This window comes from Phaethon aethereus, assembly GCF_964289735.1.
Source record: "Phaethon aethereus genome assembly, chromosome: 3".
Classification (NCBI taxonomy): Eukaryota; Metazoa; Chordata; class Aves; order Phaethontiformes; family Phaethontidae; genus Phaethon; species Phaethon aethereus.
The window spans coordinates 98,479,617-98,501,196 of NC_138576.1; the positions used below are offsets into that span (position 1 = coordinate 98,479,617).

Sequence of the window (21,580 nt, forward strand, 5' to 3'; positions counted from 1 at the left end):
CTCTGGATTGTGGAGAAGCCTTTAGGGCTGCCGTAAAGAGATCATGGGAGTTGAGTGGGCAGGTGGCAGGCAGAAGCCACCTTTCTCTGCCAGCTCTTACTCTTTGCCTTTAATATGCTAACTTCTTGTGAGCATTTTCAATTCTCCTGCAACCCCTTGTGCTTGAGAAATTTGCTGCTTCTGTAGGAACCTAGCTAGGCATCCTTGCTACTGCCGCCAATTTTTACAGCTTTATTTATAGCTATGACCTTGACTAGCAATGATTTCACCTAATTTTACAAGAGCTTATCAGCTGGCTATGAGCATGCCTATGGCTGCTTGGTTTATGCTGTTCAGAATGCATTCAGACTGGGTTCCGTCCTGTGTCTTTATATGAAGGACTCGGTGGATTTGTGTTAAATATACTGCTACTCCACAAGGTTTATTTTAAATCCAAAATTTCACTGACTCTTTCTACATTTTATATTAATTAATATGCTTAAAATCCCTTGTCTCTAGAAAGAAGCAAGAACATTCTACTGACCACAGTGTTATATGTCAGAAAAGGAAGTGAATTAATGTGATTATCCAGCCTCCCAACCAAAATGCCTTGTGTCTCCATTTAGCAGTAATCTCTTCTCTTCTGTTTCTGTCAGAATCACTACTCAGCTGTGAATTTCATCAGAAGGATTCAAGAAACTCTTGATATTCTGCACAAGCAGGCAAGTGCTGTGAAATTGTCCTAGCATTCTAGCTTATACTGGTACATGACTGACTGGTGCTAACTCTTCTGTTTGTTTGATTTTGTGGGTTTTTTCCATTGTGGTACTAAACATATTCCATTGACTTCTATAAAAGCATTTTCTTTTGTCTTGTCTATCTGAGAGTAATGAGATGCAGTCTGAAAAGACAGACAGAAACACTGGTCCATGGTGTTGGAAAAGAATCAAAAGTTGAGGTGGGAGAGTTGGGGGGGGCGTTTGTTGTGCTGCTTTTTTTTTTTTTTTTTCTTTCCTTCCAACAATGGAGAAAGGGAAGGGGTGTCCAATGGCTGGACTTCGGGGTAAAATAAATGCACTGTGGGCTGCTTAACCAGCTCCTCCTAAGCTAAAGTCTGACCTACCTTTCAGGTTCCAAAAGCTCTAGTGAGTCTGGTTGACGTGATGGACCCCCTCCCTCTGAGACAGTTGTTTGTGGATACTCAAGTTCAGTGCCCCACTTACATGGCAGAGTAAGGCTTGTTTGACTTCCTTTTGTACCTGAGCTTACTGTCCATGATGATAAAGCGTGTTCTTATTCTGTGCTTCTCTCATCATTTGAACTGATGTTCAAAGGTAGCACTACAGTCCTATGTACACACCACGCAGTGCTGACATTGCCCTGCCTGATGGCATTGCCTTCTCTTGGCTTTGACCTAAGTGTTGCCAGAGGATCTGTATGTTTTGTCCATGTCTAGAACTGTAAGGTTTCCCGTGATACGTAATGTATACATCAATGAGCTTGGGTTGAAGTTATCGATACAGGGTTCTTCAAGGTGGGGTTGAAGTCTGCAAGCATTTGGATTTTCAGGCCTTCTGAAGGAATGTGAAGTATTTACAGACTAGACGGGTTTCTCCTGTTTCAGAGGCTTTATTGCAATGGGTAATTTGCATTCTTTGCTGACCCTCCAGACAGGGACAAATTCTGTGTCTTGGGAATCGAAAAGGAATTGTGGATTGGAAAGGTATCAGCTCAGAGGTAATGCAGCTAGTACATTTCAAAGATCTATTTTCTAGTTCCAGAGGGACTGGCATGCACCTCTGTCAGGCTGCAGAGCCTTTGGATGCCAGGGTGTAATGAATGGGATTAACTATCATAGTACAGTGTACATCGCTTTGATATACCTGGGGGTGAAACCAAACTGATTTATAGTAGTATCATTCATGTGAGGCAAAAAATAAGTTGAAGGGTTGAAATGAAGAACGATGGCAAGGATGATAAGGCATTTTCACGTAAACACGACTGTTCAGACTTTCTTGTTTCCCGTGTCATGAGGGCATTGGGTGGCAAGGGGTGACTTCTGCATTCTTGGATCTCTAACTCTCTCTATTCCTGTTTTTTACTCTAACCTCTCCCACAGTTATCTGTGTAGCTGTGTTCTCATAGGAGGAGACAACTCACCAAATTTAACGATGGTGAGGGAAGCTACCAGAGCTTACCAGGTATGTTTATCAAGAGTGGTGCGGTTATTTTATTTCCAGTTGAGGTGAGCTCTTGATTACCAAGCAACACATCATAACAGTATTTTACCCAAATGGGCCCTATGGGCTAAGCAGGAGGTAATTTGATGCTATCCAATATACCATATGACCAAAACCAGCAGCAAAGCTCTTCAGAAAAATTTTGTTTTCTAGTACAGATGGGTAGGTGGGAGTTTAGTCGCCAAAATCCTGTCCCCCAGAGACAGTCATAGTATTGTGTTCCAGCCTTCTCAGGCACTTTGCAAGGCTCACCTTTTGCCAACATCTGTGGGTATTTCAGTTAAGAAGTAAAGGCTTCCTTCTCATTCTCGGGCTCTCAGAAAAAAATAAACAACAGTTACGATGCAGAGTTATTGATGGATTATTGGGGGGGCGTTGTTTCCTGCAGCTTGGCATTCGGAGACTAGTGGAGTCTGGCAGATATGATACTCATGACAATTTCACAGTGATCATCCAGCCTTTCCTCCAAAATCCCAAGATTCCTCTTGGTCAGGTATGGTCTAAAGAGACTTTTGCATGCAAAAGACTAAGTGTGGGTATCTAACCTTTTAGAGGCTGTATGCAAAATAGTTTCAGATTGTTCTGTGCTTTTCTTATTAGAACTTGTTGCTTTTTGGTATAGTACATCAGATTTTTTCATAATAATTAACAGTTCTTTGTTTTATATACTGTGTTGTTAATACGAATTATTGTTTTGGAAAATGAATCAAAACCTGAATTAAAAGATTCGTTTGTGTATGTCCTCAAGGGTACATAATTGTTTTTTTCTAAAAATATAACATGATTAATAAAAGACAGAGATGTTAAGTTACAGTTCTTAAAGCAACACAGCTGCATTGCTCACTAGAAACTACAGCATCACATCCTCTTCATGTCCCATGACTCTTTCTTCTGTCTGACAGAAAAAGAAGTTTACATATGATCTGGTGGAAGTAGTAGTTTTATGTAGTGAGCTTTTTTCGTGTTATTGGCAATTATATTTCAGTACCTTGAATGGTAAGTCTCAGTAAACTATAAATCCAGGAAATTACCCAAACCTTCTCTGCAACTCCATTTGCTAATTTTCACACACATCTGCATTTCCTCATCTCACCTGGAACTAAGAGCAGATGGGGCAAAATATTGAGCAAGGATTGCTCTAGTATAATTTAATCAGAGTGATCCTGAAAATGCTGGCAATGTCTAGTGACAAGTTTGAAAAGTTCAGATACTGCTACAGACAAATTTGGAAAACTGGCTGAAAGCTTCACAGGAAAAACAGGCTTTGAGTTTGTGTGTGTGTGTTTGTGAAGCCAGTTCCTGTGAAAAGTCATCATTAGGGGTTTTGGTACTGAGGTAGGGAACACAGAAATAAAACAGAAGCAGTAAAATATTTCTGAACTTTTTTATAGTCTCACAAGCATTAGTTTGGATTTTAAGAAAGTTCAGGATGCTGTTTTTTCTTCATATCTTACACAGCATTTGGATGTTCCTGAACTGAAAACTGCTTCTAAACTTGGCAAAAGATCAGATATAGATGGAAATTTCGGTAGTAGTCCTCTAATAAGCTAGTCCAAACACATCGAGTCAAAACTTACTCAAGTTTGGAGGAAGGACTGCTCTGACCAAAAAAAATGTTGGTTCGGTCATCTGTGATGTAAACTTTCTCATCTCAATACTCATATGAAAGCCAAGATGTTTAAATTTCCAAGCTCCATTTCCTTCAGATGCTCCAGTATCTGTATTAATGTACAGCTTTGCTCAGAAAGGAGAGTGTACTGGTGTACTGGGCCAGCCTGGCTGCCTTTGCTTGAAAACTTACTTGCGTCTTGCTCCTTTCAAACTTGCAGAACTAACACAGCTGTGAAAAAGCAGATGGGCTCTCTTCCTTCTGGTAAAGCATCCGTAACATCCTTGTTACCATGTAAAGGTACCGCAGAGCATAGTGGTGCCTGTGGTGCCAGTTCTGGTGATATGCTAAGAAGAAGAACCCACCTTTACTGCAGAACCCAAAGACAGACTAGACACATAATTGAAAATGGTAGTTTTGCTACTTCTGGGTCGATCTGCGCTTGGATGCACATAGGTGTCTCTAGTTCAGCATTTTTGGTAGCTCATGGACCTGCTGAAGTATACTTTGTATCACCAGGTAAGCATGAGACTTTCCACATTGGAGCAGCAAGAACAAGTAGCATGAACCTCCCATTACTGGCTCTGATTTGGCCTCGGCAACCCCAGGTTGGAGCTGTGTGGATTCTTCTGCACTCAGATGTCCTTTATGCTTTCATTTGTAGGATGGGCGTCCAGATATCTCCTACTTTTCACCCGACTGTTTCCATCCAAGCCAGAAAGGCCATTCTCAGCTTGCCAAGGCTCTCTGGAATGCTGTGGTAAGGTGACAGGCATGTAATGTGGTCTTTACCTAGATCTGACTACCATTAAAATAATCCCTGTAATAAATATTGCAATGAAGGCCTGGATAACACTGGACCTTGTGTTTGTTTCTTCTTTACTAGTCAGATACCCTCTAAATTCTGGCACTGCTATCAGCCTAGAATTGAGGACTTCGTGCTTCTTAAAGTGTGTGGGGACGAGAGGGTGCTTTAATGTATGATCACAGTCATTTGTGATTTCAGCTGAGCAACTCCAAGTCTATTTCATCCATAGTCATGAAAGGCAGGACAGTATTCAGTAAGGATGATGTTTCTATGAGCTGATGTGGAAAACCATCAAATAAAGAATTGTAACTGCATATGCCAATTTAAAATTGATTACTTAGAAGTTTGTTTTAAATCCACGTGTTGTGAATGTCTTGTTAGGAATTAAAGTGGCTTTAATTCAGTTTAGTTTTACTACCTTTGGAAATGAGTGAAGCTCAATAAAGATGTACCATTAAATTGCTTAAGCAAACTCATTTTACTTAGCGTTGCAGTGCAGTAGGAGTACGCAGGCAGTCAGAGGCGGTATCTCAAATCCTGGATGGTAACTTCTATATACTTTGGGGTAATGTCTTAACAGCTGACATGATTGCTTGCAATCATCAAGCAGTACCTCTAATTAAATTTGGTTTAATCTTCTACGCATAAACAGCCTTTTGTTGGAGATGCCATCATGCAGCTTAGCTATAAAAATTGAGGGACTCTTAGTGTCTTGTCTTTTATGCAAGAGAAGAGAGTTTACGACCTTGCCTTCTGGCGAAATTCCAAGGTACTTCATGTGCCTGCCAAAATCCTCCAGGAGTTTAAACTGATCCAATGTAGCTTTCCACTTCCCATTTTAAGCTTCTTTCTAGAGTTGCTGTTTTGTTACGCAGTTGCCATGTTCTTTCTGAGAAATTGATGCATTTCAGCCTTGGGTAAATCAAGGTCTGTAAATACAGGCAGCTTTATATAAATTTGAAAGGTATATTTAGATTCTTTTGGATTAGAATTGTCATACGAATATAAGATGAGCCAACATGGTTACAAAATAGGGGGTTTTTTCTTCATTTCCAGTTACAGCCTGTAGGCCAGAAAGCAGACTCATTTGATTTCATGGCTGACATTGTCCTCGACTGTCCAACTCAGGTAAATATACCCACGTTGTGGAAGCTGGGTATCGGGATGCTGTACATGCTTGTGCTTGCTGCGGAGAGCAGGGGTTCAGTATGCTTGGAACAAGTCTATTGAAAGTTTTTGTTCTCTGCTTACCTCTGAGTGAGCAGGTATTCTCACATACCTGCTCTGGTTTCCCTTGGCCTTTTACTGTGCCATGAATACTGATTGACATCTTGCTGATTTGTGTGTTTTCAGTTGTAGCAGAGGTTGTGTTTTGTTATGTTTGTGAAGTACAGAGGCAGCTCAAGCAGCAAACGACAGAATATGCTGCATTAGCTTTCCCATCAGAATCAAGGGGGTTTGGGCACCACAGGGGCTCTGAAAACCCTGGTGTCTGTTACCTCTTGAGCTAGTGGCAGGTTGGTTTTCCTGGCCTGATCCATAACAGAAGTACTTCAGATTCTTTGGAAGCTGCTTCTACAGTTATAAAACAAGCTGCTGAACTTGCAGTACGGTTGCTAGGTATCAGCACGTGGAAATGACCGCTGCAGTCAGCAATAATTGGCTCCCTTTCTTCAGCTGTTTCAATGAGGAGGCCAAAGAACTGAACAGATCAGGGAGCTGAGTTGTTCTCTTGGGTCTGGAGACAGTCATTCAAGTCATACAGGAGGATTTTGTCCATATTGTGTCCATCCTGACAGAAAAGGAAGATCTGCTGAGCTATTAATCAGTATGTCTTCAGATTGACTTAAATTGATCCTACTTCATTTTACCCAGTATTCTTTCCAGGCAGCTTAAATTAACTTAGCAACTTCTTCAGTGCCAAATAATGTGGATTTTATACGTCTTTCTCTTTGTCCACTCCTATTCAAAGATGTTGCTTTTCAGAAGTAGGCATAGAAAAGTTTTATATCCCTTGCAAAGAATATATAGCCATTGTTTTCAGAAACAGTAAGCCCACAGTGCTTTGAAAAAGTAATTGATAGAAGTGCCAGTAGCTTTCCCTGCTCAGAAAGCTCTGAGGTAAAGACTATGAATCAGTGCTACAAAGGAATAAATAGACTGTTTCCAGGGGATTTCACCTTCTGTGTTTCTAAAGAGAGTAGTAAATTATTTCAGATTCTGACACCCACAAATTCTATTTATTGTTCCCGTAGTTTCTCACTACAGTTTTAAAATCCTCCTTCAGGTAGTCATGGCCATGAAAATATCAGGTGTGCCAGACTGTAAGGGCCCAACAAGCCAAGGAAAATTATTTATATTAAGGCAACTTAAAATAGGATAAAACCCTGCAAATAAAAGAACAGTGGGTCTTCTAATCAATTAAATATGCCTTCTAGTTTTAGTGCTTCGTAAGACCTCCTCACGCAGATACAGGAATTGCTCTTAATTGAGATAAGTGGGCAGCCCAATGAAATTTTTTAGCCTATACAATGTATATGTCTTCCTGAATCCATCTTGCATTAGTAGGGGACAAAAATAACCATGCAATTTATACAGCCTCTCCTGGGTGGAAGAGTGACCCTTTCAGTAATCAGTCTTTCATCTCCTCTCTGCTGACACAGGAGGATCTGCCCAGGTTTCTCTAGACTTTAAATCACTGTCTTTTGAAAGGACTAAACATCTAATAAAGTTTAAGTAATTTGTGGAAGGTTAGGAGAAAATGTTAAACTGCAATCGGGATCTGGAATATGTCATTTTTGCCATAAGGTGCTAAACACAAGTCTTACTTCTGAATTTTAAGGAAGGAGCATGGTTTCAAAATCCAGATCCCTGTTTTGCAGCTTAGTCAATTACTTTCTTGGTAATATGAGGTCTTGATATCACTTGCTATGGTCTGTGCCATGTGTTGATTGCCTAATTTCTCTTACTTTTGTATTCCTCTTTCTCCAGAACAAACCATTCCTGGGAACGTACAAAAATAGCAACTACACATATCCACCTGTGGAGCCCACTAATGAGCCAACAGAGGTAATTGATGCATCTTTTGCTGCATTTTAGGCAAACTATGCAAAGCTGTATCTGGTGACTGTTCACGCATCATCCTGAATTTATGGATGAGATAAACTATTAACAGTTTTCAGAAAGGGAAGTCTACCTTGCATTGCATTCTTTCCTGTGTAAACAAATGTTAAACTCTTCTTTTCCTAACAGCCAAACAAAATGAACTGTATTAATTGGTGCAGTTGTGTCAAAACTGCTCTCAACAGTAAGTCACCTGGGACACATCATGAATTCGGATAGCAAGTTCCTCACAACAGGGAGAATGTAACTTAGAACCCTGAGCCCACAAATGATCTGAGGAAGGTTTACATATTCTCTTCTTTAGCCACTGTACTTATATGCCCTCAAGTAAGCTTAACCTGTAGAGGGCAGTTACCTTTACATATTGGATAGGCAGCCAGGTACATAGCTGATGGGAATCCATTTTCCACCATGACAGAGTAACTACCACAAGGTAGATTAAACAAACTGCAGAAACTTGGTGCAGGACTTGGAGAAATGGTGCGGTAATTTGCTCTTGACACATGGCTGCAGGCATGCAGACTGACTGTGATTGGAGATGGCAGTCAAAACGGGCTGGGCTAGTTTGGCATACTGGGGGTCCTCATGCCTAGCCAAATTATTAAAATGTCTGTGTACCTTGAGGGTTACAAAGAGCAACAGCTGTTACTGTTTCAGCGAGCCATAGTTTGCAATATTGAAATGGGATTTTTATCTGTAGAGCTGCAGTTATACTTTTAATGGGTAATTCTTGCACTTCCACTAAAGATCAACAGCAATAGCTTTTGAAGTGATATGGTAAAGGAAAGAGATAGAGACAGTAAAGAAACAGTTTCGTCTCTGATCTAAAAATACGTCCAGCCGTCCTTCTAGCCTCTGCAGATTGCCTTTAACCAGACGGCTGATAGAGCCTATTACACCATTTTTTACAAGAACAGATGAGTTTGTCTTGATGTTTTTTAACACTAACCATGCTTTCTGAAGACCACTGGTCCATCTAGTTTTTCTATGAATGGTAAAATTGTGCAATCGTAGAATAATTGGGGTTCGAAAGGACCTCAAGTCATCCCTAGACCAACCTCTCACTCCAGCAGGGCCGGCTCAGATCAGCGTAAGCAACTGTCTTTGCTCTTTCAGGGACTGCCCATTACAACAATTACAATTTTTCTCTTGCTGCCTTCTTTGCTAATATTGTTGCTCACTACCAAAAAGTGTGGGTGGCACATTCATCAGTTGTCTTTGCTGGTGAACCAAGGTGTTCTGCAATGTGTGGCTGACTCATTTTCCTCAATTGTTGGAATAAACATAATAGCTGTGTTATCATCTACAAATTTATGGTAAAGTCCAGTTATTCAGAATCTGATGTTCCTCTTTACTGAAATGTTTGAAGCTTCAAAATTTTTTCAAATTTTATATTTAGTGATAGCAAGCCCTTTTTGAAAGTTTCTAGGAAAAGAGTAGTTTTTTAGCAAGGTACATTGGAAATATTAATGTATTATATTATTATTATAATATTATAACTTTGCAGAGGATTTTATTGTTGATTTTTGTTTGGTTTTACATCTGATGTCTTTTGAGACAGAGCAGGACTTCAAACCTGGAGACCCCACCTTCTAGGTCACGGACAAAATCTCCAGGTTGTAGAGAAGGGGGAAAAATAATCCTCATTATGGAGCTTTGTCATAAAAAATATTTCTAGATGGAATATTTTGCCTTTGGAAAAATGTTATGTTTTGGCTGGATAATTTCATCAAAAGTAATTAATGTTTGGACAGTATTCCACAAAGAGGAGGAAAGGACTCTTGAGCTATATAGGCACCAAACTAGGATTTGTGTCTTAACTTGGTTTTGCCCTTCACTGTACAATTAAACCATATATGATTTCCATATTATCTTCTAACCACAAGGTGACTCAATTTTATAACTTGGCATTTCAGAATTGGGGCAGTGACCTGTCGTGTTCTGAACAGACTCCATCCAATCGTGTCCCAACATCAGGTGAGAAAGAACTTGTAAGCTAAAAAAAACAAATACAAAAGATTTCATATTTTGATTTTAAAAACAAGAAGATCTTGAAATTGCACATCCTAGGAAAGCAAACAATAAAAGCAGCAAAGGAAGAAAGTCTGTCTTGCCCTACACAACAAGTTGTGCATCACAGCATGTGTGCTCTCTGTGGATAAATGTAATCACATTTATCGTATACTTATATCATATACCGCAACATGGCAGATTAAAATTGCCTGGGTAGGTTGGTGGCTCAGCAAGTTTGACCTACCCAGTGAGCCTACTCTGACAAGCAACGCAGTAGGAGCGCTGTGTGTAGTTGGAAGGCTTTATGGGGAGATTGCTAGTAGGAGGTATTGATCTATGACCCGAACCTGAAAACCAATTAGGAGAGATTGAACGTATGCATCACTAAACATATCTAATCTGTTTTCATTTTTTTCCTAAGCTGTTTTAATGTCCATTTATTTCTGTGTTAGTTGAGTACACTGTTGCAAGCAAAGACAAGAAGTTATGCCTTTTGCCTAGCGGACACACAGAACTTGAGGCTCTTTCTCCTTAAACATATGTAAAAATGCCATCAGATTGGAACCAAGGACTTGCAACTTCATTCTGTTAAACAATATTTTGTGTCAGTTGTCAATGGTCCTGCTTTTTTCTCCTACTGTTTTTTAGTACATGAGTTACAACCTGCTGACATCAAAGTCATAGGAGCACTGGGAGATTCACTGACTGTGAGTACTGCTGTATTCCCACATTTAGAATGAGAAGAGCAATTTCTACCTAGATGTGGTCATGTCAGACATCATCAGATAGAAAGAAAATTGCTTTGGCTTGGTAAAGCAAAACTCATCTACCCGTGTCCCTTTGCAAAGAAATAACCTGAAGGGATATGAGTGACACTGGCAATTGTGTAATCCAGTAATGAATAATTCAGGCCAGAACAGAAATGGGATCACATTCTCTATTGCACACAGTTTATTCAAGTGTTTTTGCAAAGGAAAATGTCTGCCTTATAGCCTTTTCTGACATAAAAACAAAAGTGAGCAATAATAATTTTTCATTCAATGAGAGATCTTGATGAAAATTCATATGGAAATAATTGATTGCAGAACGAAGTGCTTCTCACTTGAGATAATTCTGATACTTCTGTATTTCAGAATTTTACTTTCAGACGTTGCTTCCTGGTTTAGGCATCTTTCAGTTAAAACTCTGATGTATTTTACATGCCATGAAATGCAAACTGAAAAGAAAAGAGTAGACATGGAAAAGAAAGGCCCCAGAAAATAATAGCAGGGAATACTGCAGATCTGCACCGAAGTTTTCTGAGAAAAAGTTCCAGAATTACACAGCAGTACAGAATTGTTCTGGCATGGGATGAAAGCAAACATTTGCGTCAACAGTTTCCACAAATTTTAACTCCTGAACTAAACCGGTGCTCGTTCTAGCAACTTCAGATCCTGTGGAGTTCAGAGGGAGTTGAAGAGATTGAAGCCCTTGAATGATCAGGGAGGTGTGCATGTCTTCACCTCCACATGAGCTCTGAAACTGATTTTGTTTGACCTTATGTAATCCTGGCTTTCCCCCTTGCCACTGAGCTTTGAGCTTTTTCTAGAGGTCCTCAGTAATGACCTGTAAGTCTCTGTCCTACCTATTGCCATGACTATTAAAACTAATTGCTTGATTTCCTTCTGCACATCTAGTGCTAGATGTGTGCACTAGCACACATCTCTTAATTTTTAAATTCTTTTAGTACATGAAATGTCTCAGAGCACCCTAGTCATAAGGGCCAGACTGATGCTTGAGGTCCCTGTCTCAAGAGCTGAGCGAGGCAATTTTTCATACTGCCATTATTCATGCAGTTCCTAGTAGTTGCCATTGCCACAGCAAGGTATGATTGGGGGTTTTGTTAAGGAATTTATTTTGGGGTGGGGGAAACAGAAAAAATGACAGAGTATTTCCCAGACGTGTGAACACATACACACTCACACACCCACACAAAGTGCAGTACAGCCAGCAGCAGTGAGTGGGCCTAATCATCCCAGGCACAGAGGGACTGCAGCAGCAAAAGTCTGTCTTGGTCCACTAAGGCATTGATTTTCCTCCTGATATTTCCCACAAGAGCCCTGAATGCAGCCAGTGTTTATGGCTGAATCGACACTATGGTTTTTTGAAGAATGCAAAATTGAGTGAAACCACTAAGAAACTATAAAGCTGCAGACAAACCCATTTTCATGATTGCTGTCCTGAATGCAAGTCAGGGTGCTGACCTTGCTAGAGATCTGTCCCAGCCTTGTGAGCTATTCAAGTCCATCACGAATCTCTTCGTTCTGATGTCTGTCGTTCTTTCGTTCGTTCTTTCGTTCCACACTGCAGGAAAGCTGTTCTCAGTCTAGATGCAGTTGGAGATTAATGAAACATTGAGCAATTTAGTCATGTCACTGGCTAGAATACATCTGTCTGACTTCTTAGCACCAATGCACAGTGAAAGCAATAGATATGCCAACCTGCTTATTGGCAAAAAAAATCCTGCCTACACCTCATCAAGTCTGTGTGTTAGACTAGCAGACCGGGTTCAGCAGAGGAAAAGTGGATTTTACATGAAAGATTTGTATTCTTGGCAGATTAAAAGCAGCTCCTCTACTGATTTATTTCCAGCTAAAACTGGCTGGGAATTTTTCATCAGTATGGGGTTTTGTTTGTTTGTTTTTTTCTTTTTTTCCCCTGGATTATTAAGTCTCTCTCAAAATCAGCTTTCTTCAGGAAATGCCAGGATGAAGCATTTTTCCATCAGAAAAATCCAAACAAATACGAAGCTGTTGATGTTAATCTGGGTCCATTGCTGTTAATCTGGGTCCCACTGGGTTACTAAAACAATATTGGAGTAGTAGTTCTAAAGCCTTATGTCCTTGACCTTACAGTCTGTTGCCTTATGGCTGGACTATATCTCCTCTGATACTCTATGGTCTACTATTTAGATGAGCTGCTTTTGGATATGAGAAGCCCGTGAATTTGAAGCACGGGAGATGCAGGGCTGCCCAGAGGCCAGTGCCTGGTGGTGAATAAGGACATGGAGCATTTATGCTAAAACTGGGATATTGCAAAAACTTGTCTGGATGCAAAGTAAAGTTACCAAAATGCTTCAGCACTTTCTAATCATGATGTTTATCTTACCTAAACTTGTAGCACTTTCTTCTTCTAATATTTTATAAATGATTCTTTCCCTCCTTTCCAGACTGCAGTAGGAGCCACAGCAACTGACCTACAAACAGACTGGAGAGGACTTTCATGGAGGTGAAAATGCTCAATTTTCTCTTTCTCTATTTTTGTCCACATACACAGTTAAAAGTGTGGGTCAGCTGGTTGTGTAGTTACATACTTAAGTATGTAAATATAGGGGTAGGATGCTGAGAGCAAGTATTGCTTGGTAAGGATTGGAGGTGTCAGGACTGGAAGAGTAAAGGAGCGATTCTTGGAGGGGGGACATTTTTTGGGCGGGTTGTTGTTGCTGTATTATTATTTTTTTTTAACCAAACCTAATTGCTACAAGCATGGTCCTGTGTGTCTCGCAGTACTGGATTATTAATATGAGGGAATTCTTTTAGTATTTTGCTAGCCTCTCTGGAGTTTATTCAAAATATTGCTGTTGCTGTGATTATCTAATGCAGTGTGTAATGCTACAGAGTCTGAGTGTGGATTGGCATGAACATGGTGAGAGCATTGCACGCATATTCAGTGAAGACATCCCAAATATCTTTGCTATTGCAAAGTGGACAAAGGCAATACATGTCAGAGTGGGTGTGAATCTCAGTATCCATGCTAGAGTGTGATGAAACTGCCTGCTTCGTATGGGCAGAAGTATGGTTGATAAGTGTGTGCACATGTATACATTCTTTTCTTCATCCTTTCTTCTCCCCTTGTATGTATCTGCAGGCATAGATATCTTCAGGAGGGGCTGCCAGAAGTGGTGTAAGAATGTATTGGCCATGCACACAGACAAGTTTTGAATGGTAGAGGCAGATGGTCTTTTCATAATCAGCATTACAGAATCCCAGATAGGTGGTTAATGAGCATTAATTCAGTCTCTCTAGGCATAACTGAACACAAATGTAGTTTCAGCAAAGTCACACGGAGCAACTCGGTTGAGGAAATATGCCTTTCTGTGATGGGCAACCCAGCATGTCTGTATGAACAATCACTTCCCCCAGTATGCTCTATTCCCAGTCTGGAGGCATAGTTTCTATCTTAGCTGATGCACTGCTTGATGTAATGTGAAATCTCCTTTCAGTACTTTCTCTGAATGCTTGTGGTTTATCTCCTTAGTCCTGTTTGAGGATAGTCTGTTTTGTTTTTTTTTTCCTTTTTTTTTTTTTTCTTCCTGGGCTGCTGCAGCAACATATGGTAACAATCAGACAGACATTTGCAGGATTAACTGTACTCAGTGATTTTTGTTCTTTCCCTTTGTAGTATTGGAGGTGATGGGACCTTGGAGACCCAGACTACTTTGCCCAGTGAGTATCCTGGAAAATCAATGTGAGAAAAGCAAAAGGCGAGTATCACTCTGAAAGTAGTCTAAGTGGATGCTAGGAAACATCTGGAAATGGTCATGCTTTCCTTGTGAACAGTGGGGGATGCCTACCTATTGTGGATATGAGCAGTTCATGTGAGTCACAGCTGAAACCCAGACTGACCTGACTAGCTGTAAAGTTGATTCAGCTCCTCCACATCATAGGATCTGCATGTGATTGTATTGTCCTTTTGACAGAAATGATCAGGAGTAAATGTGCTGAAGGTGACAGAAGTTCATGGCAGACCTGCTCCTCCCTTATTTCATTTTGTGCTTTCCAGTGACTGACTGCAATGATTGTGGGCAAATGAAGGGTTATAAAACAATTAGTTGTCCATCTAGAGAGGGTTGTTGACAAAATTATGGTTTCTTCTGGTGATTTCAAGTTGCTACATTGCACTGAAAAAAATCTAAAAATACTATAAAATTCCTTGTCCTAGTGTTCTGTGTAATCGGTCCCTGTAGTTGCCGTAGAAACCATTAAGTGGTCAGTGTGACCATAAATGGGAAAGGACTTGGTTCACAGTCCTTCATCTATTTGTATGTGATCCATGCTGTGGAGCAGTTTGACACTACCTGACGTTGTTGGTAATAAAATCTGATATGCTTTGACTTGTACCACGCACATCGCTGTGTTTAAAGAAAAGTAGAAGGTGCATTTCATTTATGCATTATAAATGAGACTCTACAAAGAGGTTTCAGACAGCGCTACAGGCAGAGTAACAATAACAGTTTCCAGACATCACGCTTCCCTGTAGAGGGTTTCGGTGATATCTAGGAATGTGAATAAAATTCACTTCTCTGCAATAAGTATTATTATCTTGATGGGTAGCTGGAGGAGTGGGAGGTAGAGGGCCATATTCAGAGCATTTGCTTCTGGTGCATGAAGGAAAGTAACCGTGATTACTCTGGCACTCAAATTCAAGGCTTGTGACCTGTGCATCTCCTGGGCTGCCAGACCCTGGCTCCTTAAGGCCATGGAGAGAAAGAGTTGCAATGCTGAAGTCTGGGCAGTAACTAGAGTCTCCAAGGCAGGTGTGTCTATAGCTTCTGTAAGGTCACAGTGAATGAGAGCAAAACCCAGGTCCATGTTCTCACCACTCAATTGGCTTGCGCTTCTGTGGGAGGCAGCACTGCTGGTTGTACCGTGGATGGTTAAGCATTGTGTTTTCTCTTTTTAAGATATCTTGAAAAAATTCAATCCGAACCTCTTTGGCTTCTCCACTGGCAGCTCTAAGGAAACAGCTGGATTCAACGTTGCAGAGAGAGGTGCCACAGCACGGTAAGCACAGTCACAACCAAGAAAGGGCAAAGGGGTGAGAACTGATGGACTGGCAGATTATCTTTGATGCGTGTGTTAAGATTGAGTTAATACTGATGACCTACTTGTACTGAGCATGTTTCTGTGATCTGATGGTTTTAATTGGGAGTTTTTTTATTATTTTTTAAAGATTCAGTATTTGGGGGATTTATTTGTATCTTTTTCTAAACTAGGGACAGAGAGAAACTTCCTTTCTTCAGCTGACCTCTGCCCAGAATTTCCAAGCCAATGCCTTAGTTATGCTTCTTATTCTACCAGTACCTTTTTCTGACCAGCCTTCAGTATGCAGGTCCCTGATTCACTGTCAACGCATATTTGTAATGAGAAAAAATTCATAAGCCTCTCATTTATTCCTTGATTTCTGGGAAATGTGCCTCAAACTAACAAAGAGAAGCCCACTGCTACCCTGATGGCATTAAAAACTATCTGTGTTTGCAGTGCAAAGAAAAAGAACAGAATGAACAGCTGGGAATTAATTCCTTTCTCGTCCTGAAGAAAAACTCTACTAGTCTGTTAAGAAACAAAATGTGTAAGATTTTGTATTGCATACACTGTGCCTTCTCTATGGATACTCATGGAATTTGCTTCCGACACTTTGTGACACCTTTAACAATCACTAAATTTGCTGCAGGAGAGTTTTGGGACAGCTAGCAAAGCCTGTGTAGCTGCTACATACTTCATGGTGCCCTGAGCAAAGACTCAGAATGATCAGTATAGTTGTGGGAATGCAAATAATGTATCTGCATTTGTGTAGCTGCTAGAGAGAGGCAGGACTTACTAGCTCAAGCACAGTCTCATGACATCAGGACATCAAGTTTCCAGCTGGTGTCTCAGCATGGTTTGTGCTTTGCCCCGTGGACGTTGCATCCTGCCCAGAGTTGGACTGGGACTCTCCAGCCTGGCAGTTCCACAGCGTAAGCAGTATCTTCTAGCCATAAGACAAGTCTTAGGAATTTAAGGCCAGATCAGGAAGGCTGGTTAGGTGCCCAGCTTTTGTGTACGCACCAAACTCCTCCACTAGATTTCGAAGGGAGTTATGCAACTAAACATCTCTCTGCATCTGCGCATTGGTGGTTTTCTCCAAACAAAAGGCACTTAAGACAACTCTGAGATGGGAAGTATTTGTCCCAGTTGCCTGCCACTTGGCAGCCATCCTAGCTGAAGCTGTTTTAGATCAGATTATTCACTTGTGCAACTGCTGCTGATCTTGGTCATTCTATGTTTACTTGTCCTCTTGAGGCATCAGTTTCCTTGTACCGGTTTCTGCTGATGCTAAGATTCCCTGAAATGCGGAGTGGGAGATCAAGAAGATGATGAGCTTTCAGAGCATGTACCTAAAATGCTTCTGTCCTCTCTCTACAGCAATATGTCAGGCCAAGCATATGAATTGGTGGAGCTAATGAGAAGCAGCTCGGTAAGTGGAACTTGGGCCACCCCTCAGTGCTTCCATGGTGTCTGGGAGATGACTTTAATTGATGGGATGTTGAGTAGTGAAGAGTGCTTTACTCATGGAAGAAAAGTCAGTGTCCTTGTCTCTGGTGTGCTTTCCAAGATGAATGTGCCAGGAATTAGCCTTTAGGAGATGATAATTTACCTATACAAATCCATGCAGGTAAGGTGCAAACATAAAAAGCAGAGACTAATGTGCAGGGCAGCCAGGAGTTGTAAGGATAGTAGTGAGGAAGAGGAGTGATCTGAAGACTCTGGGGACATCACAGGACGGCTTAGTTGAGCAGCAGCATTCAAAGTGGAGGTCGTAAAAGCTGAGTGTAAAATTGCTGGAGCAGGCAACTGGTGACCAACATGAATCACATTATTCACTTTTGGGTCTGGGAAATGGCAATACTGGGAAGGGGGACAACAGAAGTCTTCCCAGGAGATTAGGCCCTCTGAAACTCAGCTTCTGAACTAGAAGTGATTAATCAGAGTCCAGAAACCTCCGGGTTGGGTGAATCCCTGTCACACCACAAGCTTTTAGGGAATTAGTAGGGGATTTAGCTTTGTGGTCCAGCCTGCTGTGCCAGCTCCACTGAGGGCTACAAAGGACACCAAAAGGGCAACTCACTTTTGATTCAGTGGCTGCTGCTGCAGTTTGGGATGAGGGGAGGAAATCTGTGAGAAAACCAAGGCTTCCCTGCTCCAAGTGTTGGCTGAATTTGAGCGGATGACTGTCTGGATGGGAGCTGTTGGTTCAGAGGGAACACCCTGTAAGGGAATGGGAGTGCCTGGTGCTCCTTGGCTCAGGCTGAATGGGAAGGGAAGGTACTGAATATGCAGAATTTGTCAAAACATGTGTCTCTCTGTGCCAGCACTCTTGATGGATGCTGCATGCCAGTCCCACTGTCAGTTACTCTGCATTACCGATTGTTTGGCAGAGTGAGAGAGGCTGGCATGGCTCTTCAATAAAATAGTACGTGGCTCTAGAGCTTTGTTTTATTCACTGTTTTTATGCATCTTTTAAAAAGGGGATTGGGGAAGTCCCTGCCACTCTTTGCCTCTTCTTGAAAGGCTTTCTGAGCAAAGTGCTGGTTAAGGAGGAAAATTCAGACCTGTAGGTGATTCCCAGGCCCTTCCTCTATTTGTGGGATCCTTTCACAGATGTTTGTTATGTAAATGCACCACACTAAAAATAGTTGCCTTTGATTCCTTTCTTTGTACTGAACGTTACAAAATGTTTTGATGAGATCCAGCTCTCAGCAGCGCCTATTGTTAGCTTGCGGTGACGTGGATGCTGCAGCTGCCCTTAGATGAGCTCAGTGAAGTCGTCAGCCTCCTGGACTCTTCTATTTTAATCCAGCTGTCTGTTCCCTGGGGTGCCCCTCGCCCCTCCTGGCCGTGGGGTAATACTTGCCTAGCTGGCAGGGATCCCCAGCAGCTCCAGTTCCACAGCTCCATGAGTCACTCCAGCATCCACTCCCACATCTCTTCATCCCCACGCTGCCTGCATTCAGCCACGGCTGGCAAATCTCTCCTGTCCATCCCTGTCCTGAAGCTAACACTCATTTAGGCATGCTTGCTGCCACAGACAGGTTTCTATGCTCAGCTACCCTGACAGATCTTGCCTGCTGAAGGGGATTTCCTTACAAAAGCCAAGGTGAATTGCAGCTAGACTAGCAAAAACAGTTCATATTTTCCCCCTGGACAAATGCTTTTCTTGCGCAGCCTTAACTCAGCATGCCTCCTTTCTCTGTTCTGCCATGCCGTCTGTACCCCACTTAGCCCCATTTGTGAATGTTACCTCTGCATGCCGAAGCAATGGATGCTGCAATCTGTTTCTTTTTATGTGCCACTAGGAAATTAATTTCAAGGAAGATTGGAAGCTCATCACTATCCTCGTTGGAGGCAACGACCTATGCCGGTACTGCTTGGACAAGGTTTGTATCTCTGAATTAGGCATGCTCATCCAGGCACTTGGCAAGTGACCAGCCCTGCAAATTTAACCTTTCTCAGTGAGCCAAAGCTCCTCTTTGTTTAAAAAGCACTTAGAAGTCCTATTCCTTTCATCTCTATTGTATCAAAAACAAATGCACAGTTTTTAATATTGGGGCACTGTAGCTCTGGAATAATGCATTATTTAAGAACCAGCAACCTGCCCCATATTGAACAAGGATAAACTGAAGTGCTCTTCCAGCTTAACTGGACAAAGGAATCGAGACAGCATGGCGTCTTAGGCATATTGTTATGGGGACACAAGTGAAGTTTTATTCAGGAAAGCATCTCCATGCAATAATTACTGAGGAAGCCTGATTCTTGCTTCAGAGTGACACCAAAAGAAGTAACATCAGTTTATAGTGAAAAAGATGTCTTTTATCTTGCTATCAGTGGTCATCCCCTCTGAAAAGGTTCTTGTGGCACAGACTGGGAGTCTGGACCCCAGCTCATTGAAATGACTGGGGACTGTTCTCTCTGTTTTGCTGCTGCTTGGAGCTTTTGCCCCCCACAGCTACACCTCTATACGTACAGCCACAAAGTCGTTTTGCCTATGGGTTTTGTGGGGCCTGACTGCTTCCATATCAATTTCCCCGGATTGGCAGTTTAAAAAAAGAAGTATCGCCCTGTTCATAAGGCAAACTAGTCTGGTCTGGGTCCCATAAAAGACAATGTGAAATCCAAGTATGTGATTTATGTAGTCATTCATCAGGCAAAGACTCTGCCAAGAACTATTATGTACCTCAGGATTTTCTACAGAGATTAAGGGAATATATTAACAACATAGAAACACCAAGCACTATATAACCTGTTGTGCATGTGGCAATAAACCTCTTGATCTGAAAACATATATGCCAACAAAGGCAAAAAGGAACATCGAGCTGGTATATCTTCTCATGGACCACCTTGCAACTAACAAGTCTGTGGACTCCTTTGCTCGAGTGAACTTCTTGGTTCCTGAAAGAAGACTGATCTTTTTTTTTTTTTAAATTACACAGGAAACTTATTCAGTGCGAAAGTATGTGAAGCATCTTCAGGACACTCTGGATATTTTCTATAAGGAGGTAAGCTTTTAAGATACCCTAAAAAGATATGTTTCTGGCAAGCACAGTGATGTTTTTCTCACCTCTGATAGACTGTCAGTGATTCTGTTTCATACAAGGTCATCTTCCAAATAACTGGAGTCAGACTGCTCCTCAGTGCTGCATTTCAACAACTGTATTAGATAATGTCCTGAGAAAGTGGGCTGTAGTTTCAGGAAAACTGTGCGCTTCACAGCACTTTTGCTGTGGACCAAACACAGAATGACCCTACTGCCAGTTTTGATGGCTGAACCAACTGTACAAAGTTTCATTTACCCTAGAGAAAATGGAAATTCCCCAAGGAGTGAAGCAGCATTTCAGCTAGCTTGTACTAGCTGCTAGGAATTTTTTGGCTGACATCCACTGTATGTCTCCCTCCCCCTCCCTTTACACATAATCCTTGCACATGCCATTGGTTGCCGTTGGTGCAGTTTGCACTGACTCCCTGACCTACGGATGGTACTTCTTTCTGACTTTGTAGTGGTATCATGTTCTGTGATTTGGTATGTCTGGTTATTATAATCCCTGCAGCTCCCAAGAGTCTTTGTCAACATGGTGGAGATACTAGAGATTTCTGGACTGCGTCAGATCACAGCAAGCTCTTCGGGGTGCGCTTTGATAGCAAAGTAAGTGAGCAAAACAGGTCTTTGCCTTTAAAGTGCTGCTTTTTTGGATCAGTCTAAATTGCTTCTACGGGAGGGCATCCACACTGAGGTTTCCAAGCTCACTTTCATTGCTGCCTTTACTTGATGCACTAGTTCCCATCAACTTTCTACTACTTCTTCCAATACTTCAGCTAAAAGGCATGCACCTGTAGATAGCAGTCATCCCTTTTCTTCTCAGCTCTAAGTCGGCATGTCACAGCGCAAGTCACCATATAATTGCTGTACTACTGAACTTCAAAGCCTTTTTTGCCCAGCCATTCCCCACTCAGCAGCACAGGCTGACATCCCTGACACCTCTCCTTGTATTCAGTGCTGCATTATACCTATGGTGCAGGCTGGGCTGCATACAGCTGAGTGCACAGCCAGGAACTGCTTTTCACACCTAATGGAGGAGACCAAAGTCCGAACTCAAAGAAGATTGAGGGATCTGTTTTAGAAAGCAGCAGTGCCTTTACAGGAGTCAGCGTGGACATGAAAAGGCTCTTTAGTCTAGTGGAGAAAGGTATAACAAAGACCAGTGGTTAGAAGCTGATGCCTAATGACTTCAAATTAAGTTACACACAGATTTTTAATAATAGAAGCAATTAACTACTGGAACACACTAGAAGGGAAGACAGTGAATTGACTGGATTGCTTGATGTCTTCATATTCATTCCAGGCACATTCTTAGAGGATGCATTTCAGTGAAGCACAAGTTATTACCTCTTGATATGGGGGTAACAATGAAACACAGTGGTCTGAGGGGTCAGACTACATGAACAATTTTTATTT

The 21,580-nt window shown here is 41.6% G+C and overlaps 1 protein-coding gene across 1 annotated transcript in view; it reads left to right on the forward strand.

The window, feature by feature from the left end:
• Nucleotides 1-21,580, forward strand: part of PLB1 (phospholipase B1) — a gene marked incomplete at its 5' end in the record, with an annotated part of 89,305 nt that overhangs the window by 60,421 nt on the left and 7,304 nt on the right. The window contains 16 exons of the mRNA XM_081998591.1: nucleotides 636-701; nucleotides 1,110-1,210; nucleotides 2,099-2,180; nucleotides 2,608-2,712; nucleotides 4,493-4,588; nucleotides 5,693-5,764; nucleotides 7,628-7,705; nucleotides 9,676-9,736; nucleotides 10,421-10,479; nucleotides 12,981-13,039; nucleotides 14,213-14,256; nucleotides 15,495-15,594; nucleotides 16,996-17,047; nucleotides 18,927-19,007; nucleotides 20,061-20,126; nucleotides 20,676-20,770. Of these exons, the coding sequence (XP_081854717.1) occupies nucleotides 636-701; nucleotides 1,110-1,210; nucleotides 2,099-2,180; nucleotides 2,608-2,712; nucleotides 4,493-4,588; nucleotides 5,693-5,764; nucleotides 7,628-7,705; nucleotides 9,676-9,736; nucleotides 10,421-10,479; nucleotides 12,981-13,039; nucleotides 14,213-14,256; nucleotides 15,495-15,594; nucleotides 16,996-17,047; nucleotides 18,927-19,007; nucleotides 20,061-20,126; nucleotides 20,676-20,770 (1,217 nt within the window). The remainder of the gene's footprint in view (nucleotides 1-635; nucleotides 702-1,109; nucleotides 1,211-2,098; nucleotides 2,181-2,607; nucleotides 2,713-4,492; nucleotides 4,589-5,692; nucleotides 5,765-7,627; nucleotides 7,706-9,675; nucleotides 9,737-10,420; nucleotides 10,480-12,980; nucleotides 13,040-14,212; nucleotides 14,257-15,494; nucleotides 15,595-16,995; nucleotides 17,048-18,926; nucleotides 19,008-20,060; nucleotides 20,127-20,675; nucleotides 20,771-21,580) is intronic.